The sequence below is a fragment of the Delphinapterus leucas genome, chromosome 6 (genome assembly GCF_059928025.1).
Source record: "Delphinapterus leucas isolate spDelLeu-1000000601 "Yukka" chromosome 6, BTC_Dleu_Yukka2, whole genome shotgun sequence".
Classification (NCBI taxonomy): domain Eukaryota; kingdom Metazoa; phylum Chordata; class Mammalia; order Artiodactyla; family Monodontidae; genus Delphinapterus; species Delphinapterus leucas.
This window is the reverse complement of record NC_143134.1, coordinates 19,684,717-19,712,267: the sequence shown is the minus strand read 5'-3', so window position 1 is coordinate 19,712,267 and position 27,551 is coordinate 19,684,717. Positions and strand designations below refer to the sequence as shown.

General features: G+C 38.3%; 1 protein-coding gene across 2 annotated transcripts; it reads left to right on the top strand.

Annotated features, from left to right (window-relative positions):
- The first annotated feature begins 30 nt into the window (after nt 1-30).
- On the top strand, nt 31-27,504 carry BNIP3L (BCL2 interacting protein 3 like). Of its 2 annotated transcripts, none has more exons than XM_022595027.2 (6): nt 31-137; nt 7,389-7,569; nt 11,723-11,795; nt 16,803-16,906; nt 17,025-17,174; nt 24,747-27,504. In XM_022595027.2, exons 1-6 carry the CDS (start codon nt 38-40, stop codon nt 24,793-24,795), a joined length of 657 nt encoding a protein of 218 aa, XP_022450735.1. In that variant the 5' UTR covers nt 31-37; the 3' UTR covers nt 24,796-27,504. The 2 variants fall into 2 exon arrangements, with proteins under 2 accessions (XP_022450735.1, XP_022450736.1); XM_022595028.2 differs by lacking the exon at nt 31-137 and adding an exon at nt 1,820-6,660.
- Nucleotides 27,505-27,551: the final 47 nt, after the last annotated feature.

The following is a 27,551-nucleotide window of genomic DNA, read 5'->3' as shown; positions in this document are numbered from 1 at the left end:
GTCCTGCTGCGGTCGCACCTCTTCCAGCCGCCCGACAATGTCGTCTCACTTAGTAGAGCAGCCGCCGCCCCCGAACAACAACAACAACAACTGTGAGGAAGGTGAACAGTCTCTTCCCCCACCAGCCGGCCTCAACAGTGAGTACTGGGCCGGCGGGCTCGGTAAAGGGGATGGGGGAGGAGGAGCTGCTCGGGCCGCTGCCGCCAGCTCCGCTCGGGGAGCGGGAGGAGAAGGCAGCCCATTGGTCAAGGCCTAGGATGTGCGGATGACTGACAGCTCCCGTCACCTGTCAGGAGGAGTTGCTCCTGTCTTCCTCCAGACCTGGCTCAGCTCCTTCCTGGGGTCTTGGGCGGGGGGCTGCTTGGGTTCGCCGTTGGGAAGGGTAGGTGGGTGGGAAGACGAGGGCGTCGAGCGGATCCCACCTGTGGTGGTCCCCTGAGCGGAGCCAATCGGGGCGTGGAGGGGCGGGCCTTGGGGCGCGGGGAGGGAGGGTGGGCGGAGCGGGCCGCCAAGTGGACGTGGGCAGGGATGGGGACGTGCGGCGGGGACGCCAGGGGATGGACGCGGGCGGCGGACTGAGAGGAGGGGGCGGGCGAGGGACGGGCGGGAGGTCAGGTGTGCGGCAGGCCTTGGGCCAAGCCCGGCTGACCCCACATCACTGGGTCGGCCATCCCCCAGGGCTCAAAATGTGAGACCTCTGGTTGCGTTCCTTTGTTAGCACGAGCTGGCCAGGAGAATTATTTGGTAATTTAGTGGTTACTTGTATCACGTGACGGGGTGTGGGTGTGAGGAGGCTATACTACTTTTTTTTAAAGATATTTCAGAGTTGCTCAAGTAATTTTTTTTTTTTTTTTTAACATTGGGGTTGTGTGTCCTGTAAACCTACTTACGAACAGCTTCTTGAACCATCCAAGATTGCACAGATCACGGAGTCTGGGGCAATGAATTTTCAGAAACGGGATTAAAAATACATTGGTACACTGGGGCGGTTGAAAGTTAATGGCAGTATCGAATTACGACCAACTACAGTTGCTTTTGCTAACATTCTGGTGCTTAGACATCTTGTTCTAAGGTGATTCCCTGTTGTCTTTAAAGCTCGCTGGAAGCCTTGGAAAGGTTCTTGCCTTAACCTTCCTGTAATATACCTTTTGAAAGAGGTAGTTGGGACAGTTAGTGTATGGCCAGATGAAGTCGTTTAAAAATCAGTTGGATGCTTAAATGACATTTAAAGGCACTCTAAGATCTTTCATCAGAGGGAGGTGTTCCAGCGTGGCCTAACAATTATTTTAGGGAAGAGAGTTCCTGTCCTCACAAGATGTTTTCATTGCTTATTCTTTTTGCTCCACCTTTTGATTAGGTGATTCTTTAAATGTTGACTTTTAAAAACTTTTAAGTGTCTTATGTTCTAGAATGTAAGATTTAGATATTATTTCCCACAGTAAATTAAGATTAATTTCTGTGTGTTTTAGTGTTCTTTGCTTCACATATTAATATGCATTTTAAAATTAATTACCTGTATTTAGAACCATGTGATTTTAGAACGGGAAGAAACTTTAGCGATAATTGTCCACTTTTATTTACTGGTAGAGAAACAGGTCTATTTAGAATGGATAAAAAACAAGGTTCTACTGTATAGCACAGGGAACTATATCCAATCTCCTGGGATAAACCATAATGGAAAAGATACAGAAAAAAAGAATGGGTATATGTGTATAACTGAGTCACTTTGCTCTACAGCAGGAATTAGCACAACATTGTAAGTTAACTCTACTTCAATAGAAAAAACAAACAGGTCTAGTGTGAAGTGTGTTGTCCAAGTTCATGGCAGGCTAGGTCCTAGAGCTGAGGTTTTACTTTCACCCGACTAGTGTTGCTTTCAGGACACTTCTTTTCATTGGCCCACAATCCCCTGATTATGTGTGTTTCTTATTCTCTCAGTGTATGCCACCTAATGTATAGAGGTGACCTGCCTATCGATCTCTTTTTAATGTACTGTTTCTTAATTGTATTCCAGTTTTCTATGATACTTACAAGTTGGCTGTTTGGTTAGTATGTGTACCCGACTTTACAGAAAGCAAAGGAATTTTTCTTTTCCTTTGACCATGTAACAGAAAAATGGGGTTGAGCTCTGTGTGATGGTTTTCCTCCGTGTCCTGATAGACCTCTGAGGTTTTTGATGTCCTTGGCCAATCAGGTACTGCTACGTTTGTATTAGCTCTTACAGAAGTGCAAGAATGCTCAGCCTGTGTGTGATATCAAAATGTTGCTTTGGGAAATCTGCTAGGTAGAAAGTATTTTATTTGAGCTAGGGTGAGCTGCTTTTAAATGTTACTGAAAAGCTTTCAGATAAGTGCCATGTTTCATTACACTCCTTTCGCCTTTTACTCTTTTTTAGCTCATTATACAACACTGGACTGAACAAAACAAGTCTTATTGATTCCTTCAAGTGATATTTGGGCACTGAGCAAAACAACTTATTCGGGCATCTAATACTATCCAAATTGCTGATAAGTTGAAGTTGTTTGTTGCATAAAGTTGCACAACTCTGAAAAACAGGAGATGAACTCATTGTACAGATTATCTCTGGCTTGGGATTTTATCTTTAGTTCAGGGGTCAAAGTTTTAATAGAAAATTATTGAAATATTTGGAATAATGAAACCGTTCTCTGATTTTTTTTTTAAGTTTATCCTTGTATGGGGACTGTTTGCTTTCATTACAAATTAGTGGACAAATATCTGAACTACTTCCAAAGTTAAAAGGATATTTTCCAGTTGATAGTTTTATTCTAGAGAAAACTATCAAGTTACTTAAGAATATTGGACATTTATGTCATAAAATTCAGTAGGTAATAGGAAAATTATGGTAGTAATAAAATTCTTGTTATTGTTTCACGTAGGAAGTGCAGCCTTTTTTTTTCTTTTTCTTTTTTTTTTAGTACAGCCTTTTTTATCTTTTTAAATATCTACAGCTATGATGTACTTGCTTCCTCAGTTATGGCAAGAAGGCTTTTAAGGCTATGACACGTGAAACTCCAATGCCTTATAATACTGTTTTTTTTTTTAGAAAAATGTTAGTGAATGTTCTCAGTCTGGATTCCAGCATCAGGTACTTGAAATAAAATACATGTTTTGAGGAAAGAAAATAAGACATGGTGAAATGTGTTAGCCCCGGTTACAATGAATTACACATGGAATTGAAAAGTTGGGGAAAGAATGAGAAATACTTTTTCCTTTTCTCCCTTCCCCCATTCCCTCACTGTCCTTGCAAGAGGATTAAACTGGTGATTATAAAATTATTAAGAGTAAATACAGCATACAGTCATGAATGCAAATCACAATTATTGGACCAGCCTTCACGAAGAACTGTATTACAGAATGTAGAAGCGTGCATCTCTGAATCCTCTTAGCAGTTCTCAGAATTAAACTAGAAAATAGCTCCTGTAGTGTGTATATGTACCACCTGGCTTAAGAGAACGATTGTTAGTTTGTAAGTAGTCTTTTAATATAATGGAGCCTCCAGTTTTTAATTTTAAAGCTTAAATATTAGGAAGGGAATTCACTCTGAGATTTTTTTCCTGCATTGTATTGCTTGGACAGCACAGTCCTCATGTCTTATTTCCTTTCCAAGTAAAAAGGGACTTTGTGAGGATTGGTAGTGTTAGAACGTCAAGAAATTCTGAGGCTATAAATCAGGAATGAACTAGGAGATGAGAAAAAGGTATGTGCAGTTCAACTATTGAGAAAGATAAGTTTGATTTTTTTCCACTTTACTCAAAAGATAAAGCTAGTATATACACATTTTTTTTTCAGATCTAAATTTTTTTAAATTCTTTACTGGAGTATAATTGCTTTAAGTATGTAAACATTTAATGGATATCTATGTCCTGACTTTCTCTGCAGAACTGATTATTTCCGTAGATGATATTACTGGAACAGAATTAAGAGTTAAAGGAAATCTACCATTTTAAGGCTTTTAATGGGTATTGCCAGATTACCCAGCAGAATGTTCATGGAAGTCCTGGTTGTAATAACAAAATATTAGAAGCAATCATTTGGGTGATGATTAACCGTTGCCATTTGGATAATGGTTAAAGCATGGTATATCTTTATGATGGGATGCAGTGCAGTTCCAAAGAATAAAGTAAGGCAATATATATTGACATTGAAAGACATCAACGAGTTGTTAGGTAAGAAACACTATTTACAGAAAAATATATACAGTACAATTCCATTGTTTTTATTTGTAATAACAAAAGCAAAACACAAAAGTATTCTCTGGAAGTCTGCATATGAAACTGTTAAAAGCAGTTTCCTTTAGGAGTAGGAATGAGAGGTTGGGAGAAGAGGTATCAATTTTTTTCCTTCACATACTGATGTTTACATTTTCAAGGAATGCATTAATTTTGTAGTAAGAAATGTTTTTAAAAGATACTGAGTATAATTATAATAGTAACTAACACGTAGCACTTGTTATGTACTCGGAACTTTTCGTTGTGTTTTATTCCTGTCATCCTCCCAACAGCCCTATGAGGTAGATGTGGTGTTTTGTGTTTTTTTTCCACTATGTGCAGGCAACCATTCGGTGTGTGTTTTTTTTAAATTGAGGTGTGACATATAACATTAGTTTCAGGTGTACAAAATAATGATTTTATTTATTTATTCATTCATTTTGAAATGACCACCACAGTAAGTCTAGTTAACATTCATCACCACACAGAGTTACGAAAAAATTTTTTTCTTATGATGAGAACTTCTAAGATCTACTCTGTTTTCTTTCAAATATACAATACAGTTATTAACTGTAGTCACCATGCTGTAAATTACATCCCCAGGAATTATTTCTCTCCTGACTGGAAGTTTGTACCTTTTGATCACCTTCAGGTAGACACAGTTATTATCCCTATTTTACAGATGAGAAAACTGGAACACAGAGAGGTTACTGGAATACAGAGAGGTTAAGTGACCTGTCTAGGCTGTGACAATCTGATGTGATAGAAGGGGAGTCTGGGACAACTGGACGTGATAGAAGGTAGAAGGAGAGTCTGGCTTCAGTCTGTGGTCTGAGCCACTATGCTAATACATGCCCGATAGGTATTGTCTGCCTTAAGTAGAGGTGCCTTCAGTTATGTTACAGTGTTAAGGCAATTACAGGTCCTTTTCACTAAGCTTTTCTGGGTGAGTCTCCTCAAGTTCCTACATTATGATTACTTACATATATTTAATGTAGAAGGTAGAATTTAGATATGGGTTTGGAAGTCCTTCAAAAAAGCAAGGTTTTGAAAACCTGGTATTGTTACAGCCTTTTTTCTCTCTGATCAGCTGCTTCAAGTGAATGTTAATTGTATTTTAGAGAAGACTGGCTTACACGGAGACCCATCTAGAACTCCCGGTTCCTTAGTTCTGCTTCTGCCAGAGCACCTCCAGCCTTTTATTTTTTCCGCAATGGGCTTCTGTACAAGAACTGGTCCCATTGGTATAGAATAAATTGGACAGTCCTGGAAAGAGTGGGAGTAGGAAAAAAACAGTTTGTTCATCATATACCTCTCTCTCTGTCGCTCTTTTCAGTTAAAATATTTTGTAGAGCTCTAAATTTAGGGGTGCTCGTGGTATATTTCTTATGCATTCCAGAGGCACCCCGCAAGTATTTAGTTAAATGACCTTCAGTGTTAGATCTATCTTATTAGCTTTGCTAGTTGAATTTCTTCATCCATTTTGAGTACTGCCTAGCCTGTGTCCATTTTTGTGTGTGGACAGAATGAGACCGTGGAGATGTCGTGGAGTTGTATTGTTTGGCAGTACAGTCCCAAAGAATGGGGGGGTGATGATGGGACTCTGACAGCCACTGGGACCACCTTGGAGGGGAAGGAGGGAAAGGGTAACTTCACTTCTATGGAGCAAACGCTGTTCTAGGTACATTACAAATATCAACTCTTTTAACTAGTGTATTGATGAGTATCTCCTGTTTACTAGGCATTTTACCTGTGTTACTCTATTTAATCGTCACAGCAACCCTGGGGGGAAGGTACTATGTAATCATCTCTGTTTTACAAATGAGGAAACTGAAGCTCAGAAAGTCATAGTAAGTGGGAGAGTCAGATTTCCAACCAGGGCTACCTTTGAGCTTTTCCTTTGTAGACGGGTGATTTTGAGTTCACTTCTGGGTCTGGATTAGCGGTAATCTCATTTAGAGTGCATTTTAGGGTTTGGGCCTGTTACTCTGATTTACGGATGGAAGACTGTTCTGCCACAGAACTCTCTCTAACACTTCTGCTTGGAGTTTAGAGAAATGGTTCCACCAACCTGCTTGGTTATGTTTTCTAAAACAAAATTTGTTGTAAGGAATGGAAATTAGAAAAAAAAATAGACCACTCTCTTTTTGTTATGAAGTTGTTTTATTGGCTACTGTTGTCAATGCTTATTAGAATTAAAGGACCTTCATGTAGTCAGCAAACTCATGGAGCCAGTATTTTCAAGACCAGTCCAAATTACCAGGGCCCCATCCTTTCCTGTGGCTCCACCCTCTTTGACTGTTTGCCTGAGGCAACGTCAGTGTTGCCCGTAGCAGATGCCTGGTTTTCTGCCCCAAACCAACGAGGCTTCATGAAAACCCTAGAAAGTGTGAACTTGTGGGAGAGAAGAGAGAAAAGGCCAGCTTGCAAGGTATGTTTAGTGCATAGAGAAAGGAGAAGTAGAAAGAGTGAGGCATAAAGGAAGGGAAGAAGCTAATGTGTGGGATAGGGATAAAGCTTTTTTTTAGGGTTTTTAAGCATTCTCACCTGATTTAGTTAAGAGCCAGCTGCATTCATTTTATGCTCCAGACTTGCACACAAATTGAAATGTTGATTGGATTTAAGTTCCCTCTCCAGGAACGTCTCAATTGTTTGTGCTAATTAAGGCACAGTTGTTAACATACTTAGATGACCTTTACGACATTTCTAAATACAGGTGGAGAGGTCACAACTAAATAGCTGAGGTAGACTGTGGAAAAAATATATATGTAATTAAAATATTAAACGTAAGTACCCTGTCTGGTAATAAAGTAGCTGTTTGTTTTTTGAAAAGCAACCTAAAATTTTTCAGTAAAGTATTTATTGTATGTAAATTAAGTTTTAACCAGAGAGAAAACTGGCTGAAAGACACATCTTCTAAGATACTCATTTTAGAGGTGCAGCTTCTTCTAAATCAGTTGATTGCACGAGCTCCTTCAGGAACAGAACTATATAGCTTTTCAGACTTTTATTGCTCCTTGTTTATTTTCTTCAGAATACTTTGGCATTTGCTTTGAGGCGAGCCAGAATTCTTATCTGAATTCACCATATTCACATGCTGTGTGCACACGAGAGACTCCTGTTCTGTGGTTAACTGCAGCTATCTGACTTGTCCAACAGGTTCCTGGGTGGAGCTCCCCATGAATAGCAATGGCAATGATAATGGCAATGGGAAAAATGGGGGTCTAGAGCACGTACCCTCCTCATCCTCTATCCACAACGGAGACATGGAGAAGATTCTTTTGGATGCACAACATGAATCCGGACAGAGCAGTTCAAGAGGCAGTTCTCACTGCGACAGGTGAGTGAGATCCACGTTTTGGTGGAATTCTGGAAATGGAAGGGTTGCAAGGTTACTTCCCACTAGAAAAAATAAATCGCTTACATCTTCATTTGACAAAATTTACAACTCCCGATTTCTTGCAGCATGTGTATTTAAATCAGAGAGCCAATTGACAAGGACAGGAGTGCCCACTGTTTCCTCAGATTAAATCAGTTTCCTTAGATTGTGTCGTTTTCAGACGTTTACTAGTTTAAAAGTCAGCGGTATAAATGTTTATTTACAGAATTAATCTAACTTTCTCCCATTTTCCTTTGTCCTTTCACAGCTCTCTTTCTGCCTCAAATACAGTTACCTCTGTAATCTCTGTCCTCCCTTCTAGATTGTGAGGCTTTAAAAGGCAGGGATCCTGTTTCATCTCCTCTGTACCCTTGACAGTCATGATGCTGGTATACAGTAGACATTCAGGAAATGTTTGAGTTGCAGGAGCTACAAGTTGATTCAGCTTGTTGTATAGCAGTATTTGCACGGTGGAAGCACCAACTAAGGTCTGTAAAGATAGTTAATTTTGAAGGCGGCCATTGCGTTTCCTTAGAGCTCAGAGGAAGTTTTGTTTCAGACCTCGATTTTCTATATTTGGCTTGGGGAGACATTCTTCAATTAAGGACTGCATGTGGTGAAAGAGTTAAGAATACAGACACGTATGAGGAGAGTGAAACTGAGTTGTTAGTTTATATTTCAGTACAAGCTTCTCTTTTTCCAGAGGGACTAGGTATTACATGACATAGTGGTATATTGAACATTCTTAGACCAGTGACAGCCATAGTATTAGCATTCTGGGGTACTGGATGATCTTCTGGCTAATTAAGAGTTCACTGTTATTGGCCATATAGAAAATGCAGATACACAGGAAATAGACTAAGGGGACATCTAAAAATGTAAACAGTGATTATCTCTAGGGGATGGAATGATGGCCATTTTTCTTCTTCCAAATTTTTATACTTGGTAAAAATTGTGTGTGTGGTACATATTATTTCTTATCAGAAAAAGTAGAAAAGGAGAATCAAGAGTTAAATCATGTTCGAAGTACCTGCATGACTTACGATCCACCGTTGTCACCAAGGCTGCAGAGGACTGGTCTGACGGCTCTCTGGCACACCCACCTCCCAGTCACATCACTCACGTGTCCCTGTGCTTCTGAAGAGCCGGGATGGCTCTTGTCATGAGCAGAAGCAGAGCAGATGGCTCTTCTCTGAGCAGCTTGCCACCAATTCTGGGAGCTACGACATTAGTCTGTTTTTTGAGAATCACGTTTATATTATGTTACATTTATGTTATGAGACCCACGGGTGGGTTTTCTGAAGTTTTCTGCTGCTTATGGGCTTGTTGATAAGCCTTTTATTACATGTTCAAGTACTGGTGAGTCCCTTAACCTGCCGTTCACTTGGTGCTGTCATTGAGCAGAGATAAGATCACCTGCCCGGCCTTCTGGTCATCTTATGTCATTTCTGGTTGCAGTTATACTTGTGGTCGAACACGAATTCATCTTCCCGTGATCACGTTTCAGTTAGGTTTCTGAACATGTAAATGGAGATGTGACGGGTGCCCTGGGACACTTTCCTGTTCTCCGCTTACACATCTTCAGGCTCTGGGTCACTGGTCACGTCTCAAGGGAGGCTTGGAACTCTAGCTCAGTCATGCTCTCCTGGGATACCTAACACTTGAACATTTAAGAATGTCTTCACAGTTCATGTCATCTGAATTGCCAGCATCTCTAGATTTGAGGTTGTTAAGCAGTGCTTCTTGTAAGCGGAAATGTTTTAGGATTGTTGGCTATTCGTCCCCAAGCTAATTTATGTATATTTTCATACATATTTAAAAATTTTTAAATTATTCCGTCAGTATATTTTTGTCACTGTGGTGGTTGTTAGAAGAGACCCCCCATGTGTTTTGCTTTGTGCTCCAGCCTATTGTAGGAGTTTCCAACCTATTGTAGGAGTTTCCAACCTACACACTATATTCCCACAGGGAGCTTTTAAAAATACCAGTACACAGACCCCATCCCTAGAGAATCTCGTTCTGTTGTCGAGACATGAGAAAAATTTTTTTTTTTTTTTTTAAAGAAGATGTTGGGGTAGGAGGGTTTATTTATTTATTTTTGCTGTGTTGAGTCTTCGTTTCTGTGCTAGGGCTTTCTCTAGTTGCGGCAAGCGGGGGCCACTCTTCATCGTGGTGCGCGGGCCTCTCACTGTCACGGCCTCTCGTTGCGGAGCACAGGCTCCAGACGCGCAGGCTCAGTAGTTGTGGCTCACGGGCCTAGTTGCTCTGCGGCATGTGGGATCCTCCCAGACCAGGGCTCAAATCCGTGTGCCCTGCATTAGCAGGCAGATTCTCAACCACTGTGCCACCAGGGAAGCCCAACATGAGAAAATTTTAAAAGCTCCCCAGCTGATCCTAACATGAGCCAGGATAATAATGCATCCCAAATGGATCAGTCTACCAGTGAAATGTTGAGTATTTGTCTAAGTGAGCTTGGTGCCAGTGGTAAGAAGAGTGTAAAGCAGAGCTGTGCTTCTCTTGGCTTTTTGACTTGGTCATTCTGCTGCCTTGACCTGGTCATGGTTCTGTAAGGCTGGTCCTTAACTTGACCTCTGGCTGTGAATCCAACGGTGTTATGAGCATAATAACAGTATACTGAGGACAACCAGAGTCCCTCGTTCTACTTGGTTCCTGTGCTATAGCCTGAGATTTCTCGTTCAAGACAAAAATTTTCTAAATACAATAATATGGTGGTTTGGTGTGGAACCAGTTTTTCACTTTTCCTTCCCCCACTTCAGAATCTCCTACATCAGTTATAATCGTCAGAGACTGGTGATCTTACTTACTTTCCAGTCAGTCTCACCAGCATCTCTGTATATTACCATTGGACACATGCTCTTGACAGCGTTGATAGTTAATATCTATTCCTTTGAGCAAGTTAAGCCTGGAGCATCCTTCATGCCCACTTGAGTTTACATTTGGGGAGGTGGGGTGTGTACTGAAAGATCTAGTGACTCACTGTGGTTACACAAGGAATCATTGATAAAGGTAAGAATAGCACTTAGCACATTGTATTCATCTCTTGTATCAAGTACAGCTTGTGACCATGTATCTTTGTCTAAAAATGTATCTGTACATTTTTATAGTTCTGGGAATATATCTTGTACTTGTGAAAGGTTATCACTTGCTATAAGTTTATATAATTCACTCTGAAATATCTCAAAGTCAGTATTTCAAAAGTAAGTAAAATAGTGGTTCTCAAACTGTTTGGGCTCAATACTCCTTTACACTTGTAGTAACTATTGGGGACCCCAAAGATCTTTTGTTTATGTGGGTTATATATTTTGATATTTACTATATTAGAAATTAAAACGGAGAACATTAAAAAGATATGTATTCATTCATTCAACAAGAAGCCTATTACATGTTAACATAAGTAACTTTTTTAAACAAAATTTACCTGTTGTCCATAACCAGAAAAATTAGTAAGAATAGTGGCATTGTCTTACGTTTATGCAAATCTCTGTAATATCTGGCTTAATAGAAAACAGCTGGATTCTCACCTGCTTTTACATTCTTTCTATGTGTATATGCTGTTACACATAATTTAGCCTTTGGAAATTTTCACTGTACACTCATGGCAAAATGAGAATGAAAAAGGCAAATAAATCCTGATAGTATTATGAAAACAATTTTAACCTCAAAGACCCTTTGAAAGAGTCGTTAAGAGCTGCTTTCACACTTTGAAAATAGCTGGTGAATTGTTTAACGATGAAAGAACTTTGAGAAAAAGAACCCCAAACTAGAGTTTCTGAATTTGAAGATCATTTTTACATTTATTGGAAAAAGAGTAAAAATAAGAAAATGTGACAGTCTTGTGTCTTTAGGTAGTATTTCCGTTGCAGATTTATCATTGCAAAGGAATTTATCACCACTGAAAAATTCTAGAACATTTGGGAGTAAGGGTGCTCAATTTCATTTTTTCTTACATGGGGTTATGGTATACTTTCTGATTTGCTGCTTTTTCAAAGACATACCACTATAACTTTTAATTTTCTAATTTCCAGTAGAGGCTAATTTATTTGACAAAATGAGAATTAAAACTAATGGCTATAAATGTGTCTTTCTCTTCTAGCCCTTCCCCACAAGAAGATGGGCAGATCATGTTTGATGTGGAAATGCACACCAGCAGGGACCATAGCTCTCAGGTGTGTGTGTATGTTTGTTTATTTTTCTGATTTGCATTAGATAATTAGGAAAAATGCAAATCTCTAAGTCTGTTTTGCTGAAATATAGTAAAGAATATGAAGACTTTAAAAAATCATTTGAACAATGGAATATTACTCAGCCATAAAAAAGAACGAAATAATGTCATTTGTAGCAATGTAGATGAACCTAAACATTGTCATACTGAGTGAAGTAAGTCAGAGAAAGACAAATATATGATATTGTTTATTTGTGGAATCTAAAAAAATGGTATAAATGAACTTATTTACAAAACAGAAATAGAGTCACAGATGTAGAAAACAAACTTATGGTTACCAGGGGGAAAGGGATAAATCGGGAGATTGGGATTGAGATATACACACAACTGTATATAAAATAGATAACTAATAAGGACCTACTGTAGAGCACAGGGAAGTCTTCTCAGTACTCTACAATGACCTATATGGGAAAAGAATCTAAAAAAGAGTGGATACATGTTTATGTATAACTGATTCATTTTGCTGTACACCTGAAACTAACACAACATTCACAACATTTTAAATCAACTATACTCCAATAAAAAGTTCAGAAAAATACTTTGAAGCCATTTTAAGTTATTCAGTTTCTGATGTTGGAATTTATGCTGCTGTGGTCGTCGTCATGCTCCTTTACAACTAAGAATTTGGGGTCCTAAAAGAATTGGGAAACTCTTGTCTATAATGTGTCATTCCAATATTCCAGGCTAGTTTCTTGAGTTTATAAATAGAAAACTGAGGCACATGTCTTATTTAAGGTCACAGAATAAATGAAACGGAAGGTTGTTGTAGAACCAGGTGTGAAAACTTTTTTGCGTCTGAAATCAAATCAAGCTAGAGACAAAATTCACCTAAATTATGCAGGATTCCTTAAGGAAAGAAGTTAAATATAGTTTCACAAGGAGTTGACATGTTGGAAATATAGATGGATATAGTATTGAAAGCTTACAGAGGTTTTTATTATAAAACTTGGGATAAATAAATAATTGTCGTTAATGATTTAGAATGTTCATAGCCAGCCCTTGACTTTATTGATGTGTCAGATCACCTGCAAATGTCAGAGTGCAAATTTTTTTTATATATAAATTTATTTTATTTATTTATTTTTGGCTGTGTTGGGTCTTCGTTGCTGCGCCTGGGCTTTCTCTAGTTGTGGCGAGCGGGGGCTACTCTTCGTTGCGGTGCGCAGGCTTCTCATTGCAGTGGCTTCTCTTGTTGTGGAGCCCATACTGGCTCTAGGCATGCGGGCTTCAGTAGTTGTGGCATGTGGCCTCAGTAGTTGTGGTTTGCAGGCTCTAGAGTGCAGGCTCAGTAGTTGTGGCGCACGGGCTTAGTTGCTCCGCGGCATGTGGGATCTTCCCGGACCAGGGCTCGAACCCGTGTCCCCTGCATTGGCAGGCAGATTCTTCACCACTGAGCCACCAGGGAAGCCCAAGAATGCAAATTCTTGAGAACAGGAGGCGTTGTTTTTTTCTCCCATGTTAAGGTACTTGAAGAATATATGTTGAGTGAATGTTTGAATGAATGCTAACAAAAACTTTGTTTTGCGGAGTTCTCACTGTGCAGTGTTCTGGCTCCCTTTGCACTGGAAATATTTTGCATGTTACCTTGGTTCCACCCAGTATTCTTTCTGTTTAGGAAGCTGCACACTTTCTCCCTATGTTGACTGTGCTTTATTTGTGCTGTTTTCTGAAACCTAGAAACACTATGGGACGGAATACTAATTTATTTTATGATGAACTTTATACTGTAGAGAAACTTGTAGTAGCAAGGCTACTACAGTCAATTTAAACCGGTTACGTTTTTGAAAAGGCAATCTAACTCCTATAAGAAAAACATTATATCCTTTAGAGTAAGACTTTTAGTAAGAGAGAAATCAATAGGAATAATATACTTGAACTTTCAAAAAGCCTTTTACATTGCTTGTTTTTAATTGAAGAAATGCTAATTCAAAAATTAGTTACTTTAGGGTTTGGGAAGGTGGATTTTTTTTTCATGAATTAGAAGGAAGCTTAGGGTTAGGAAACAGTTAAAAACAGTTAATAAAGGACTTAATGGTACTTGCTCTTACTGAATTTTTTAGATTGTCTACATGAGGAATATATGACATTTTTAGCCTTTTTAAGAGGAGGAAAGAAAGGAGCTGATATTTACTAGATACATTCCAGGTGCAAAATTTTTTTTTTAAATTTTTTCCCACTGTAATGTTCTCAACCCAGTGAAAGAGGTGACATAATGCCCATGAATGAATTGGAAAAAATGAAGCTATGTCTTAATTAAGTTACTTACCTAAGATCAAAAGCAAGTAAGTGATAGAGTCAGGACTGAAACCACGGCTGTCTGGGCCTGTGGCCCCTGTTCTACTAAAATAAGTCGATGAATGGGATTGATTTCAGAAGAGCTCACAAGGTCGTGAGAATGAACTAAAACACATGTCTGGTGAGTCGTGGTACAAGGAAGCCTAAGGTGTAATACATTTAGGAAAAAGTTGTTCAAATTGGACTTTTAGGATGATGGTCCTCAAGAGTCAGTTTTGTAGCAGAAAACAGACGGTAGATTGCCTCTCAGAGGCGTTTTTCAGTGTGTTTCTGGGACCAAATAGGCCAGCACAGGGTTGGGTGTCATTGGAAGATGATACAAACTGAAAATGTCTTCCTTTTCCCTCCTGTAAAACTGTGGTTTATCTGTTCTGTGCTATGTAGTTTAATATCCACATTTAGAGACCTAAGAGAGCTTGAGGTGGGCCAGAGAAGGAAAATGTAAGTGATTAGAAGGTAAGGGACTGCCCATGATAATAGGCTGAAATGATCAGACTCTTCTGTCTGAATAGTTGTAGGTGTGGAGCGAGGGTTATTGATTTGGATAAAGGCATGAATATTACTTCATTAGACTAAGTGCATTTTTACCATATTCTGAAATTCCAAGAATCAGAAGGCAATTTAAAGCCTAAAGCTGGCAAATGTAAGATTAATAAAAGGAAGCACCAGGCAGTAGTGAATGAGGAGAGCTTACAATCCTTATTCTTAAGGTAAGCATTCTAAACTGATCTGGGAAGTTTTTGTGTGTGTTTTTTTTAATAATAGCCCAAAGATCATCATCTTTAAAAATTAGAATAAAATCTTATTATATTTTCATTCTTTTGGAAAGTATGAAATACTAGCTTGTTCACACATTTAAACCTGAATCTTTGAGCAGTTTTAGAAGCGACATTTAAGACCAATGTTGGAAACTGAACAGAAGTGACCTGCAGTGTGTTGAATGAGGTATTGTGTGGCACAGGCTGATCTATAAGTAAATTGTAACAATTTATCGTTTTTGATTTAGGGTATTTTCAGATTTACTCCAGAGAGCCAACTCATGATTCTGAGTAATCTCAATACTCAGTGGAACAAGCTTAATCCTAAAGGCTACATTATGTCATTCAGTGGTATTTGCCAAGTCCAGCAGAACTAAATAAGAATGATAGTACCAGAGTAGCAAAAATCCACAGGAATTTTACTTTCTGTTTGATAGCAAAAGGGACCATCTATATCTAGAGATTCTCTGAAGCTACCTTCCTGGAGCAGCTGTTTCATAGAGAATTTTCATAACTACCTACAAAAAAGAATGAAAGTTTGAATTCTATCCAAACAAAATAACAAATCAAAATAATTCTTAGCTTTGAGACCCTTTGGTTTGAGATCATAGCATTATATTCCTTAAAACTGAATAAATAATGCTGTGTCATTTTTTAGGAATTTCTCATCCCTGTGTGGTCTGGAAAGAGAAGCTATTGGAAATTTTGATTGTTCTTAGCCTGAAACTTTAGGTTATTATCATTAGCAAGGAGAAGGACTTTTTAAATTTATTTGATGTGAAAGATGTCCAGTTCTTACTCTGTATTAAATAAATTACTCTTAAAACTTTTGGCTTAAGTAGTTTTGTTTGTTTGTTTGCGGTACGCGGGCCTCTCACTGTTGTGGCCTCTCCTGTTGCGGAGCACAGGCTCCGGACGCACAGGCTCAGCGGCCATGGCTCACAGGCCCAGCCGCTCCGTGGCATGTGGGATCTTCCCGGACCGGGGCACGAACCCGTATCCCCTGCATCAGCAGGCTGACTCTCAACCACTGCGCCACCAGGGAAGCCCTGGCTTAAGTAGTTTTGAATAAACCTTGGAAAATGTTTGGATAGCAATTTGTCTAAAAATCTCCTTCTAGGGAGTAAAACCTAATGCCTAAGAGTAGGGGCTATAGAGACCATTTGCCTGGGTTTGAATACTGGCCCTGCTACTTACCCCATATAGAAACTTGGGCAGTCACTTAATTTATGTCTCGGATTCCTCATCTGTAGAATGGAATAGTAATAGTTCCTTTTTTTACAGGATTGTTGTAAGGTAAAGGTTAATGCATGTAAAGTGCATAGACTGATGCTTGTCTCTTGATAAATGCTTAATAAATACTAGTTATTTTAAGTTATTATAAATTATTTACTTCCTCAGCCCAACTCCCAGTTATTTATTTTCTCATTACTTTGTTAGCATATACTTTTTGATGTTCCCCTTTGTTTTTAATTATGAAAAATTTTGAATGCATACAAAAGTAAAGAAGATATTACAATGGCCCTTCATACACGTATCACCCAGATTCAATGATTATCATAATGTTTTCCACACTTTAGTTACACTGTATTCCCAAATATACTTTTTTCAGATTCATATTCTTTTTTTTTTTTAATTGAGGAATAATTCAAATCTCAGGTTCGTATTCTGTGTTTAGACATAACAGTGAAACTCACTCAAGTTTTTTTTAAGATGTTAAATCCTCTGATCTTAGATCATTTTGTCAGCCTTTTTGGAAAAATGACATCTTCTTACATAAAAATTATTGATGCACAAGCTTATGATTTTTGTATATTTTCTGTCTAGATTTGTCTTCTGTAGTAGGAAGGATCAGTCTTCTTTTTCTCCTTTTTTAAAATGTGAATTCTCCTTTACAGTCAGAAGAAGAAGTTGCAGAAGGAGAGAAAGAAGTGGATGCTTTGAAGAAAAGTGTAGACTGGGTGTCCGACTGGTCCAGTAGACCTGAAAACATTCCACCTAAGTAAGTCAGTACATGGTTCTTTTCAGTGGACACAGTGCATGTAGTGTGGGCCTGCTAATTCCTGAGGTATTTTCAGCAAATGCATTTCTGACACCTGCCTCTGCGTTTCTTCCCCCAGGGAGTTCCACTTCAGACACCCTAAACGTTCCGTTTCCTTAAGCATGAGAAAAAGTGGAGCCATGAAGAAAGGGGGGATTTTCTCTGCAGAATTTCTTAAGGTGTTCATTCCATCTCTCTTCCTTTCCCATGTTTTGGCTTTGGGGCTAGGGTAAGTACTGCTCAGTGCCTGAAGTTTCTTCCATTCATTTTATTCACAGATTTTATTTCCAGCTGTAAGAAATATACGTGAAAGCAGTTTGCGTTGTTGTCCTTTTAATGTTTCAGCACAAGTGGGATGAACTCAAGAATTACTGAAGTCGATTCACCTTTGGTGTATAGGGTTCCCCCGCTCTCTGAAAGTAGAGCATGTCTGTGAAACCTTCCGTAAGCTGAAATGGTGTAAAGCAAATAAGCAATTACCTTAGGACACATCTTGCTAACTGATGCACAACATACATCGAGATAAAGCACAGATGCTCACAGATGCAGTGCAAAGCTATGGGAGCTGGATGCTGAGATGCTGAGTGTGGTTCCTGGGAAGGAGGCGCTCTCACTGCTCGGAGTGCGCTTCCTCTGTAACAGCTCGCTGCAGTACCATCGCTGAACACTGTTCACTTTTTGCCTTTTTTTATAAAAGTGAAAATCCTCTTCGAATTCCTTTCAGTTATCAAAAACAGGTACTAACATAGGTCTAACCTACATAGCAAAGTAATGAAAAGCAAACTTTCGAAAAGCGGGGGATACCTATCCAATAAGTATTTTTAAGAGTAGAGTTTTTTCTTATTTGAAAATAAGTTGTTCATATGATTTACTACCCTAAATGTTCATTTTAAAGTGAGCTCTTCTATATTTGATTTTTCTTTTTGGGTCTTGTTGTTGTTGTTTATAAATTTCTCAAGATAAGCTGAGTTTTAAAGTAAATTAATCATTAGTGTATAAAGTTGGCGTTGATGTGAGCATTTCTCTTTCCCAAATGGGAAAATATACCACTTATCGAGTAGTCCTTGAGTGCAACTGGAAAGCTGGTTGGGGTTACTACTGTTTTCTCTTGGTATTGACAGCATTTTTCTTTCCTTCTAAAATTGACCCCACATTTACCTGCAATTCATTAATTTTTCAGGGATTTCTTTTTTTTTTAATAGATCTTTATTGGAGTATAATTGCTTCACAGTACTGTGTTAGTTTTGGTTGTACAACAAAGCGCATCAGCCATATGCATACATATGTCCCCATATCCCCTCCCTCTTGAGCCTCCCTCCCACCCTCCCTATCCCACCCTCCCTATCCCACGCCTCTAGGTCATCGCAAAGCACGGATCCTGTCTCCCTGTGCTGTGCTGCTGCTTCCCACCAGCGAACTATTTTACATTCGGTAGTGTATGTATGTCAGTGCTACTCTCACTTTGCCCCAGCTTCACCCTCCCACCCCATGTCCTCAAGTGCATTTTCTATGTCTACCTCCTTATTCTGCCCTGCAACTAGGTTCATCAGTAACATTTTCTTTTTTTTTTACATTCCATATACATGCGTTAGCATACGGTATTTGTTTTTCTCTTTTTGATGTACTTCACTCTTCAGACTCTCAGGTCCATCCACCTCATTACAAATAACTCAATTTCGTTTCTTTTTATGGCTGAGTAATATTCCATTGTATATATGTGCCACATCTTCTTTATCCATTCATCCGATGATGGGCACTTAGGTTGTTTCCATCTCCAGGCTATTGTAAATAGAGCTGCAATGAACATTTTGGTACATGACTTTTTTGAATTATGGTTTTCTCAGGGTATATGTCCAGCAGTGAGATTGCTGGGTCATATGGTAGTTCTATTTGTAGTTTTTTAAGGAACCTCCATACTGTTTTCCATAGTGATTGTATCAATTTACATTCCCACCAACAGTGCAGGAGGGTTCCCTTTTCTCCACACCCTCTCCAGCATTTATTGTTTGTAAATTTTTTGATGGTGGCTATTCTGACTGGCGTGAGGTGATACCTCATTGTAGTTTTGATTTGCATTTCTCTAATAATTAGTGATGTTGAGCATCTTTTCATGTGCCTCTTGGCTATTTGTTTGTCTTCCTTGGTGAAATGTCTGTTTAGGTCTTCCACCCATTTTTTAACTAGATTGTTTGTTTTTTTGATATTGAGCTCCATGAGCTATTTGTATATTTTAGAGATTAATCCTTGTCTGTTGTTTCATTTGCAAATATTTTCTCCCATTTTCAGGGTTGTCTTTTTGTCTTGTTTATGGTTTCCTTTGCTGTACAAAAGCTTTTAAGTTTAAGTAAGTCCCACTTGTTTATTTTTGTTTTTATTTCTGTTACTCTAGGAGGTGGGTCAAAAAAAATCTTGTTGTGATTTATGTCTAAGAGTGTTTTTCCTGTGTTTTCCTCTTAAGAGTTTTATAGTGTCTGGTCTTACATTTAGGTCTTTAATCCATTTGGAGTTTATTTTTGTGTATGGTGTTAGGTAGGGTTCTAATTTCATTCTTTTGCATGTAGCTGTCCAGTTTTCCCAGCACTGAAGAGGCTGTCTTTTCTCCATTGTATGTTCTTGCTTCCTTTGTCGTAAATTAGGTGCCCATATGTGCATGGGTTTATCTCTGGGCATTCTATCTTGTACCATTGATCTATATTTCTGTTTTTGTGCCAGTACCGTACTGTCTTGATTACTGTAGCTTTGTGGTATAGTTTGAAGTTAGGGAGCCTCATTCCTCCAACTCCATTTTTCTTTCTCAAGATTGCTTTGGCTGTTCGGGGTCTTTTGTGTTTCCATACGAATTGTAAGATTTTTTTGTTCTAATTCTGTGAAGAATGCCATTGGTAGTTTGATAGGGATTGCATTGAATCTGTAGATTGCTTTGGGTAATATAGTCACTTTCACAATATTGATTCTTCCAAACCAAGAACATGGTATATTTCTCCATCTGTTTATGTCACCTTTGATTTCTTTCATCAGTGTTTTATAGTTTTCTGAGTAAAAGTCTTTCACCTCCTTAGGCAGGTTTATTCCTAGGTATTTTATTCTTCTTGTTGCAGTGGTAAATGGGAGTGTTTCCTTAATTTCTCTTTCTGATTTTTTGTCGTTGGTGTATAGGAAAGCCAGAGACTTCTGTGCATTAATTTTGTATTCTGCAACCTTACCAAATTCATTGATTAGTTCTAGTAGTTTTCTGGTGGCATCTTTAGGATCTTCTATGTATAGTATCATGTCATCAGCAAACAGTGACAGCTTTACTTCTTCTTTTCCAATTTTGTATTCCTTTTTTTCTTTTTCTTCTTTGATTGCCGTGGCTAGGACTTCCAAAACTATGTTGAATAAGAGTGGCGAGAGGGATATCCTTCTCTTGTTCCTGATCTTAGTGGAAATGCTTTCAGTTTTTCACTATTGAGTATGATGCTTGCTGTGGGTTTGTCATATATGTCTTTTATTATGTTGAGGTAGGTTCCCTCTATGCCCATTTTCTGAAGAGCTTCTATCATAAATGGGTGTTGAATTTTGTCAAAAGCTTTTTCTGCATCTATTGAGATGATCATGTGGTTTTTATTCCTTAATTTGTTAATGTGATGTATCATGTTGATGGATTTGCATATACTGAAGAATCCTTGCATTTCTGGGGTAAATCCCACTTGATCATGGTGTATGATCCTTTTAATGTGCTGTTGGATTCTGTTTGCTAGTATTTTGTTCAGGATTTTTGCATCTATGTTCATCAGTGATATTGGTCTGTAATTTTCTTTTTTTGTGATATCTTTTTCTGGTTTTGGTATCAGGATGATGGTCACTTCGTAGAATGAATTTGGGAGTGTTTCTCCCTCTGCAGAGTTTGAGAAGGATCAGTGTTAGCTCTTCTCTAAATGTTTGATAGAATTCGCCTGTGAAGCCATCTGATCCTGGACTTCTGTTTCTTGGAAGGTTTTTAATTATGGTTTCAATGTCATTACTTGTGATAGGTCTGTTCATATTTTCTAATTCTTCCTGGTTCAGTCTTGGAAAATTGCACCTTTCCAAGAATTTGTCCATTTCTTCGTGGTTGTGCATTTTATTGGCATAGAGTTGTTTGTAGTAGTCTCTTATCATCCTTTGTATTTCTGCAGTGTCAGTTGTGATTTTTCATTTCTAATTTTATTGATTTGCATCCTCTGCCTTTTTTTCTTGATGAGTTTGGCTAAGGGTTTATCAGTTTCATTCATCTTCTCAAAGAACCATCTTTTCGTTTTATTGATCTTTGCTATTGTTTTCTTCATTTCTGTTTATTTCTGCTCTGATCTTTATGATTTCTTTCCTTCTACAGACTTCGGGTTTTCTTTGTTCATTCGCTAGTTGTTTTAAGTGTAGTGTTAGGTTGTTTATTTGAGATTTTTCTTGTTTCTTGAGGTGAGATTGTATTGCTATAAACTTCCCTCTTAGAACTGCTTTTGCTGCTTCCCATAGGTTTTGGGTCGTTGTGTTTTCATTGTCATTTGTTTCTATGTATTTTTAAATTTTCTCTTTGATTTCTTCAGTGATGTCTTGGTTATTTACTAGCACACTGTTTAGCCTCCATGTATTTGTATTTTTTTACAGTTTTTTTCCTGTAATTGATTTCCAGTCTCATAGCATTGTGGTCAGAAAAGATGCTTGATATGATTTCAATTTTCTTAAATTTTCTGAGGCTTGATTAGTGACCCAAGGTGTGATCTATCCTGGAGAATGTTCCATGTGCACTTGAGAAGAAAGTGTATTCTGCCACTTTTGGGTGGAATGTTCTATAAATATCAATTAGATCTGTCTGGTCTGTTGTGTCATTTAAAGCTTGTGTTTCCGTATTTATTTTCTGCTTGGATGATCTGTCCGTTGGTGTAAGTGGGGTGTTAAAGTCCCCTACTATTATTGTGTTACTGTCAATTTCTCCTTTCATGGTTGTTAGCATTTGCCTTATGTATTGAGGTGCTCCTGTGTTGCGTGCATAAACATTTATAATTGTTATACCTTCTTGGATTGATCCTTTGATCATTATGTAGTGTCCCTCCTTATCTCTTGTAACAGTCTTTATTTTAAAGTCTTATTTTATCTGATACGAGTGTTGCTACTCCAGCTTTCTTTTGATTTCCATTTGCATGGAATATCTTTTTCCATCCATTCACTTTCAGTCTGTATGTGTCCCTAGGTCTGAAGTGGGTCTCCTGTAGACAGCATATATATGGGCCTTGTTTTTGTATCCATTCAGCCAGTGTCTTTTGATTGGGCCATTTAATCCATTTACATTCAAGGTTATTATCGATATGTATGTTCCTCTTACCATTTTCTTAATTGCTTTGGGTTTCTTTTTGTGGGTCTTTTTCTTTTTTGTGTGTTTCTTGCTTAGAGAAGTTTCTTTAGCATTTGTTGTAAAGCTGGTTTGGTGGTGCTGAATCCTCTTAGCTTTTGCTTATCTGAAAAGCTTTTGACTTCTCCATCGAATCTGAATGAGATCCTTGCTGGGTAGAGTAATCTTGGTTGTAGGTTTTTCTCTTTCATCGCTTTAAGTATATCCTGCCACTCCCTTCTGGCCTGCAGAGTTTCTGCTGAAAAATCAGCTGATAACATTATGGGGATTCCTTTGTATGTTATTTTTTGTTTTTCCCTTGCTGCTTTTAATATTTTTTCTTTGGATTTAATTTTTGTTAGTTTGATTAATATGTGTCTTGGTGTGTTTTTCCTTAGGTTTATCCTGTATGGGATTCTCTGTGCTTCCTTGACTTGGGTGACTATTTCCTTTCCCGTGTTAGGGAAGTTTTCAACTATAATCTCTTCAAATATTTTTGCAGACCCTCTCTTTTTCTTTTCTTCTTCTGGGACCCCTGTAATTCAAACGTTGGTGCATTTAGTGTTGCCCCAGAGGTCTTTGAGATTGTCTTCAATTCTTTTCATTCTTTTTTCTTTATTCTGCTCCTTGGCAGTTATTTCCACCATTTTGTCTTCCAGCTCACTTATTCGTTCTTTTGCCTCAGTTATTCTGTTATTGATTCCTTCTAGTGTATTTTTCATTTCAGTTATTGTGTTGTTCATCTCTGTTTGTTTGTTCTTTAGTTCTTCTAGATCTTTGTTAAACATTTCTTGAATTTTCTCAATCCATGCCTCCATTCTATTTCTGAGATTCTGGATGATCTTAACCATCATTACTCTGAATTCTTTTTTCAGGTAGATTGCCTATTTCCTCTTCATTTATTTGGTCTTGTAGGTTTTTACCTTGCTCCTTCATCTGTGACATATTTTTTTGCCGTCTCATTTTTTTTCCTTTTTTTTTAATGAGTGGGATTATGTTCCTGTCTTACTGGTTGTTGGGCCTGAGGCTTCCAACACTGGAGTTTGTAGGCTGTTGGGTAGAGCTGGGTCTTGGTGCTGAGATGAGGAACTCCATGAGACCTCACTCGGATGAATATTCCCTGGGGTCTGAGGTTCTCTGTTAGTTCAGTGGTTTGGACTCGGATCTCCCACCACAAGAGCTTCAGCCTGACCCCAGGGTCGTGAACCAAGATCCCGCAAGCCGCCGGTTCACTTTGGGCTTCTCCTGTCTCCTTGGGCGTCAAAGTCCCCCACCAGCGGCCGGCAGGCGCCCTAGTTGGGGGGAGACTCCAACTCCGCATCTTCCCACACCACCATCTTGACTCCTCCAGGGATGTCTTTTAAATTCTTCTTTTTTTCTGGATTTGAACAATTGAGGAAATATACTTTTGAAATATTTTAGGAGTTAAACACTTGTGGTTAAAAATTTTTAAGACATATCTGCTCTTCTCTTTGAGCATGCCCAGTGGGTCCTCTTCTGTATATAATGTGCAGAAGAAGTACCGCATCTCTTATCTTTCCTTTAAGGAGCTCAGCATATGGGAGAGATCTTCACAGTAATGAACTTGGAAACATACGTGACTTTCCCACACACACCTCCTGCCTTTCTGGGTGCCTGATCTGCTTTTGTGAGGGTGAGCACAGTGATGGCACGCAGCAAAACGGGGTGTGTGTGAAAATGCTGTATGGGGTAGGAGTTCACATTCCCCAGCAGCATTGACTGCACACTAGTTCATCTGCCCTCAACAGGTTGGTTGGCTTTTGTACCTTGGAGGATCTCTTCCTTTTATGAATCTTCAGACTGTTTCTCTTGCTGGTGTAAGTGTAACAGTTGTTATAGATGAATGTAGAAAACAAAAGGATTCTAAAAAGTAAAGTTGGTTTTATTACGTTGGGGTGTGGGGCTGGTTCCATCTTTTCCTTAACTTCCCTTCTGCTTCTGTTATATAAGGGTCAAACACTTGCTTGGCATGGGAAAGTAATATAAGGCCCTAATCCTTAAGAGTTAAACTGTTAGTAAGAGCATTTTAAAGCACTGGCAGCTTTGTAATTTGGTATATTACTGTATTTTGTGTCTGAAATATCAGTAGAATTTTTTGTCCACCACAGCGGACCGTCTCAAAGGAGATTAGCTCTGCTTTACTCTTTGAAGGGATCTGTTCTCTCTGGCTTTGCTTTGTCCAATCACTGCCCCCGTGATGTCCAGTCCTGCCCAATGAGTAAACATAATCATATAAAACCAGTTTAGCTGGCTGATGACTAGCTTTAAGTAAGTCAGTGATGATTTCAGGGTGTTAGGGAACTGTACACACGGACCTTTAGAGCCTTGTACAATGGCTGAAAATTCTCATTTGTAAGTACAGTTCAGCCTGTGGGCAAGTTGGTATAGAGCTGTTGAAACAGATGAAACATGATATACTGTGTTTCCTTGCAGCATCTACATTGGAAAACGACTCAGCACGCCTTCTGCCAGCACCTACTAAGGGAAAAGAAGAGCCCCTGGGAAAGCGTGTGACTTGTGAAGTGGTGTATTGTCACAGTAGTTTATTTGAACTTGAGACCATTGTAAGCATGACCCAACCTACACCCTATTTTTACATATCCAAGTTCCAGTAACTCTCAAATCCAGTATTTTATTCAAACTCTGTTGAGGCATTTTACTAACCTCATTCCCTTTTTGGCCTGTAAAACACTTTAGAATTTCCTAACAGAGTTTACTGTTGTTTAGAAATTTGCAAGGGCTTCTTTTCTGCAAATGCCACCAGCAGATTATAATTTTGTCAACAATGCTGTTGTCTCCTTTTAGGTACCACCAGACTTAGACCTGCATCATTCATGGTATAAATTTTACTCTTGCAAGATAACTCCCTTCTTTCTCTTAAAGCAAGACCAGGTTAGCAAATGATATAAAAGCTTTGTTGTTGTTGTTGTTGTTGTTTTTCAAGACAAAGGCAAGCTTCCCTAAGCTTGAATTTATAGTTATTAAAAAAGAAAAAAACAAAATAGGACACAAGAAAAAAAAATATCCTGGGCAATAAAAACTTATTTTAAACCAGCTTTGGAGCCACTTTTTGTCTAAGCCTCTTAATGGCGCCTTTTAATTTGTAGGAGGCAAGCTATATAAATGATAGGTATAAAATAGAAGAACTAGAATACATCAGCAGATTTTAATACTAGTATCTTATAATGCTGTCTTTTCTATGGTGTAGAATCTTTATTTCTGGTAAGGAATGTCTCAGGCCTAGAAATCTATGAAATTGCTTTGGGGACTTCTTTGTGTGTGTTTGGTATTTTTATGTTTATTAGCTGCATGTGAATTTTTCATGGCTTTGATTTTTATTTTCTTTTTTTCTTTTTTCCTAAGAGGCTTTGGAGTGGGTTCCAATTTGTGGTATAAATACAGGCTTCTTGTTTTAGGAAGCATCACTTACACTCTGAAGCCTTTAAACTCTGAAGATAACTGTTTCAGAGTTATTTCAAGCACTTGGGCAACTTTGAAAACCAGACTTGGGTTGTGGGAACAGTTGACAGAGTTCTGAAGAGGTGCCATGGGTTTTCTTCTGCTCTCTCCCTTTCTCATGTTTACTGTACAACCTGCCCAAGGCGATTCCTGTGATTGTGCGGGCGCTAGCCATTTCCTTCTCCTGTAGCCATCTTTTCAGTTATGTTCAACTCCTGAAGTTCCAGAACACTCAACAACTTCCTCTAATGATATACTTTTTGGTTCCTTTCTCAAATGTGAAGCTTTAGGACCAAATTGTTAGAAAGCAACAGATTTACCCGTCATTTCAAGTAGGTTTATTGACTTTCTGAACACACAGCATGATTCTGAAGGATACTATTATATGTTTTATATATAAATAATTACTGTTTATGGTATAGGCATTGAATATTTAGAGAACCATTGTTAATTTGAAGGCTAGCAATCTATTCAGTAAATAAGGAGCATCAGGTTGACTTGAATAAAAGCACTCTGACCACCAGGTTTGCTAGTTTGCAGGAACTACCTGAGTCTTTTGTCTCTCACATGAAGTTTTGTAAAGTTGATGTGTTATAGTGGAAAATAACATACAGATTAAACAAAAAAATTAATTTCTGACTCTCTTTTTTCAAGAATGTAGCTGGCTGTCTTTAAGAAAGATGAGATATCCAAATAGTCTTCTGAATTCTTTGACTTTGTTTTTCTTTCTAGATTTTGGTGTCTAAATAATTTTGGACATTTTTTTATTATTCCTTGTTTCTATCTTATTCACACATCTGATAACACTTGATTTGCCTTCTGTAACCTATTTATTTCAAGTCTTCATATTTCTTTGGGAAGAAAGTAAATCTGCTGGCCCGCTGACTTTGAAAAGTCTGAATAAAATTGGAAAGGCCGGTAAAGTTAGGAGAACTAAAGAGCTAAACCGTTCTAATATACAATTTGTATTACAGTTGGTATCATGGGAGGAAAAAGTAAAATTATACTTAAAGAAAAGCAGCTTTTTACAGGCAACACATTACTCTCTTTTGAAATTCAGTAGTGATCTTGTCAGGTGTGTGGCTGAATTTGGGTATATTTGTGGGTTTTTTCCAACATTGAAAATAAATTTAGTCCTGCCCTTTTTCTTAAAATAGCTCTGAAATTTTGGACTATTACTTAAAACATGAATACATGATCACAGTAGAACTTAATCGTAAGATGAAATCATGCAGTATTTATTGATAACCCTAACATCTGGGATAAATGTTTATGCTCCTACCCAGATTTGTGTTGAATGGAAACAGATTGTGTGATTGGAAAGGAGAATTCGACAACTAACAGTTGACATTTTTAAGATTAATGTTTAGAAAGCTTTACACCTGTTTACAATTGGAGGACGAAAAGGCAGTCTTCATTTTTCTTATGTTTGATGAAAACTGGCTTAAGATATTTGTAAATATAATCAAGAGCAAAACTGCACAAACTTGCACATGGAAAAGTGTGGCAAGTTACTTTGATTGCAGTAAAAACATCTACTGTTCTAAAAACTGAAGACTTAGATGATGAATTTTCAAGTGAACCAGTTGTTGAAATTATCGGAATTAACTGAGCCAAAGTGATTATGCATTCTTCATCTATTTAGTTAGCACTTTGTATCATTATATACAGTTTACAATCCATGTATAACTTGTAGCTACAAACATTTTGTGCCATTAAAGCTCTCACAGAACTCTTTCTGTCAGTACGTTATTTTATGTCCCGTGTGTTGCCTGGGAG

Bases quoted from the DNA above. Each gene is read 5' to 3' on its own strand.
- BNIP3L (XM_022595027.2), top strand. From the start codon at position 38: ATGTCGTCTCACTTAGTAGAGCAGCCGCCGCCCCCGAACAACAACAAC. The intron at 7,570-11,722 runs GTGAGTGAGATC...TTTCTCTTCTAG, and splicing joins GGCAGTTCTCACTGCGACAG to CCCTTCCCCACAAGAAGATG. The intron at 17,175-24,746 runs GTAAGTACTGCT...GTTTCCTTGCAG, and splicing joins GTTTTGGCTTTGGGGCTAGG to CATCTACATTGGAAAACGAC.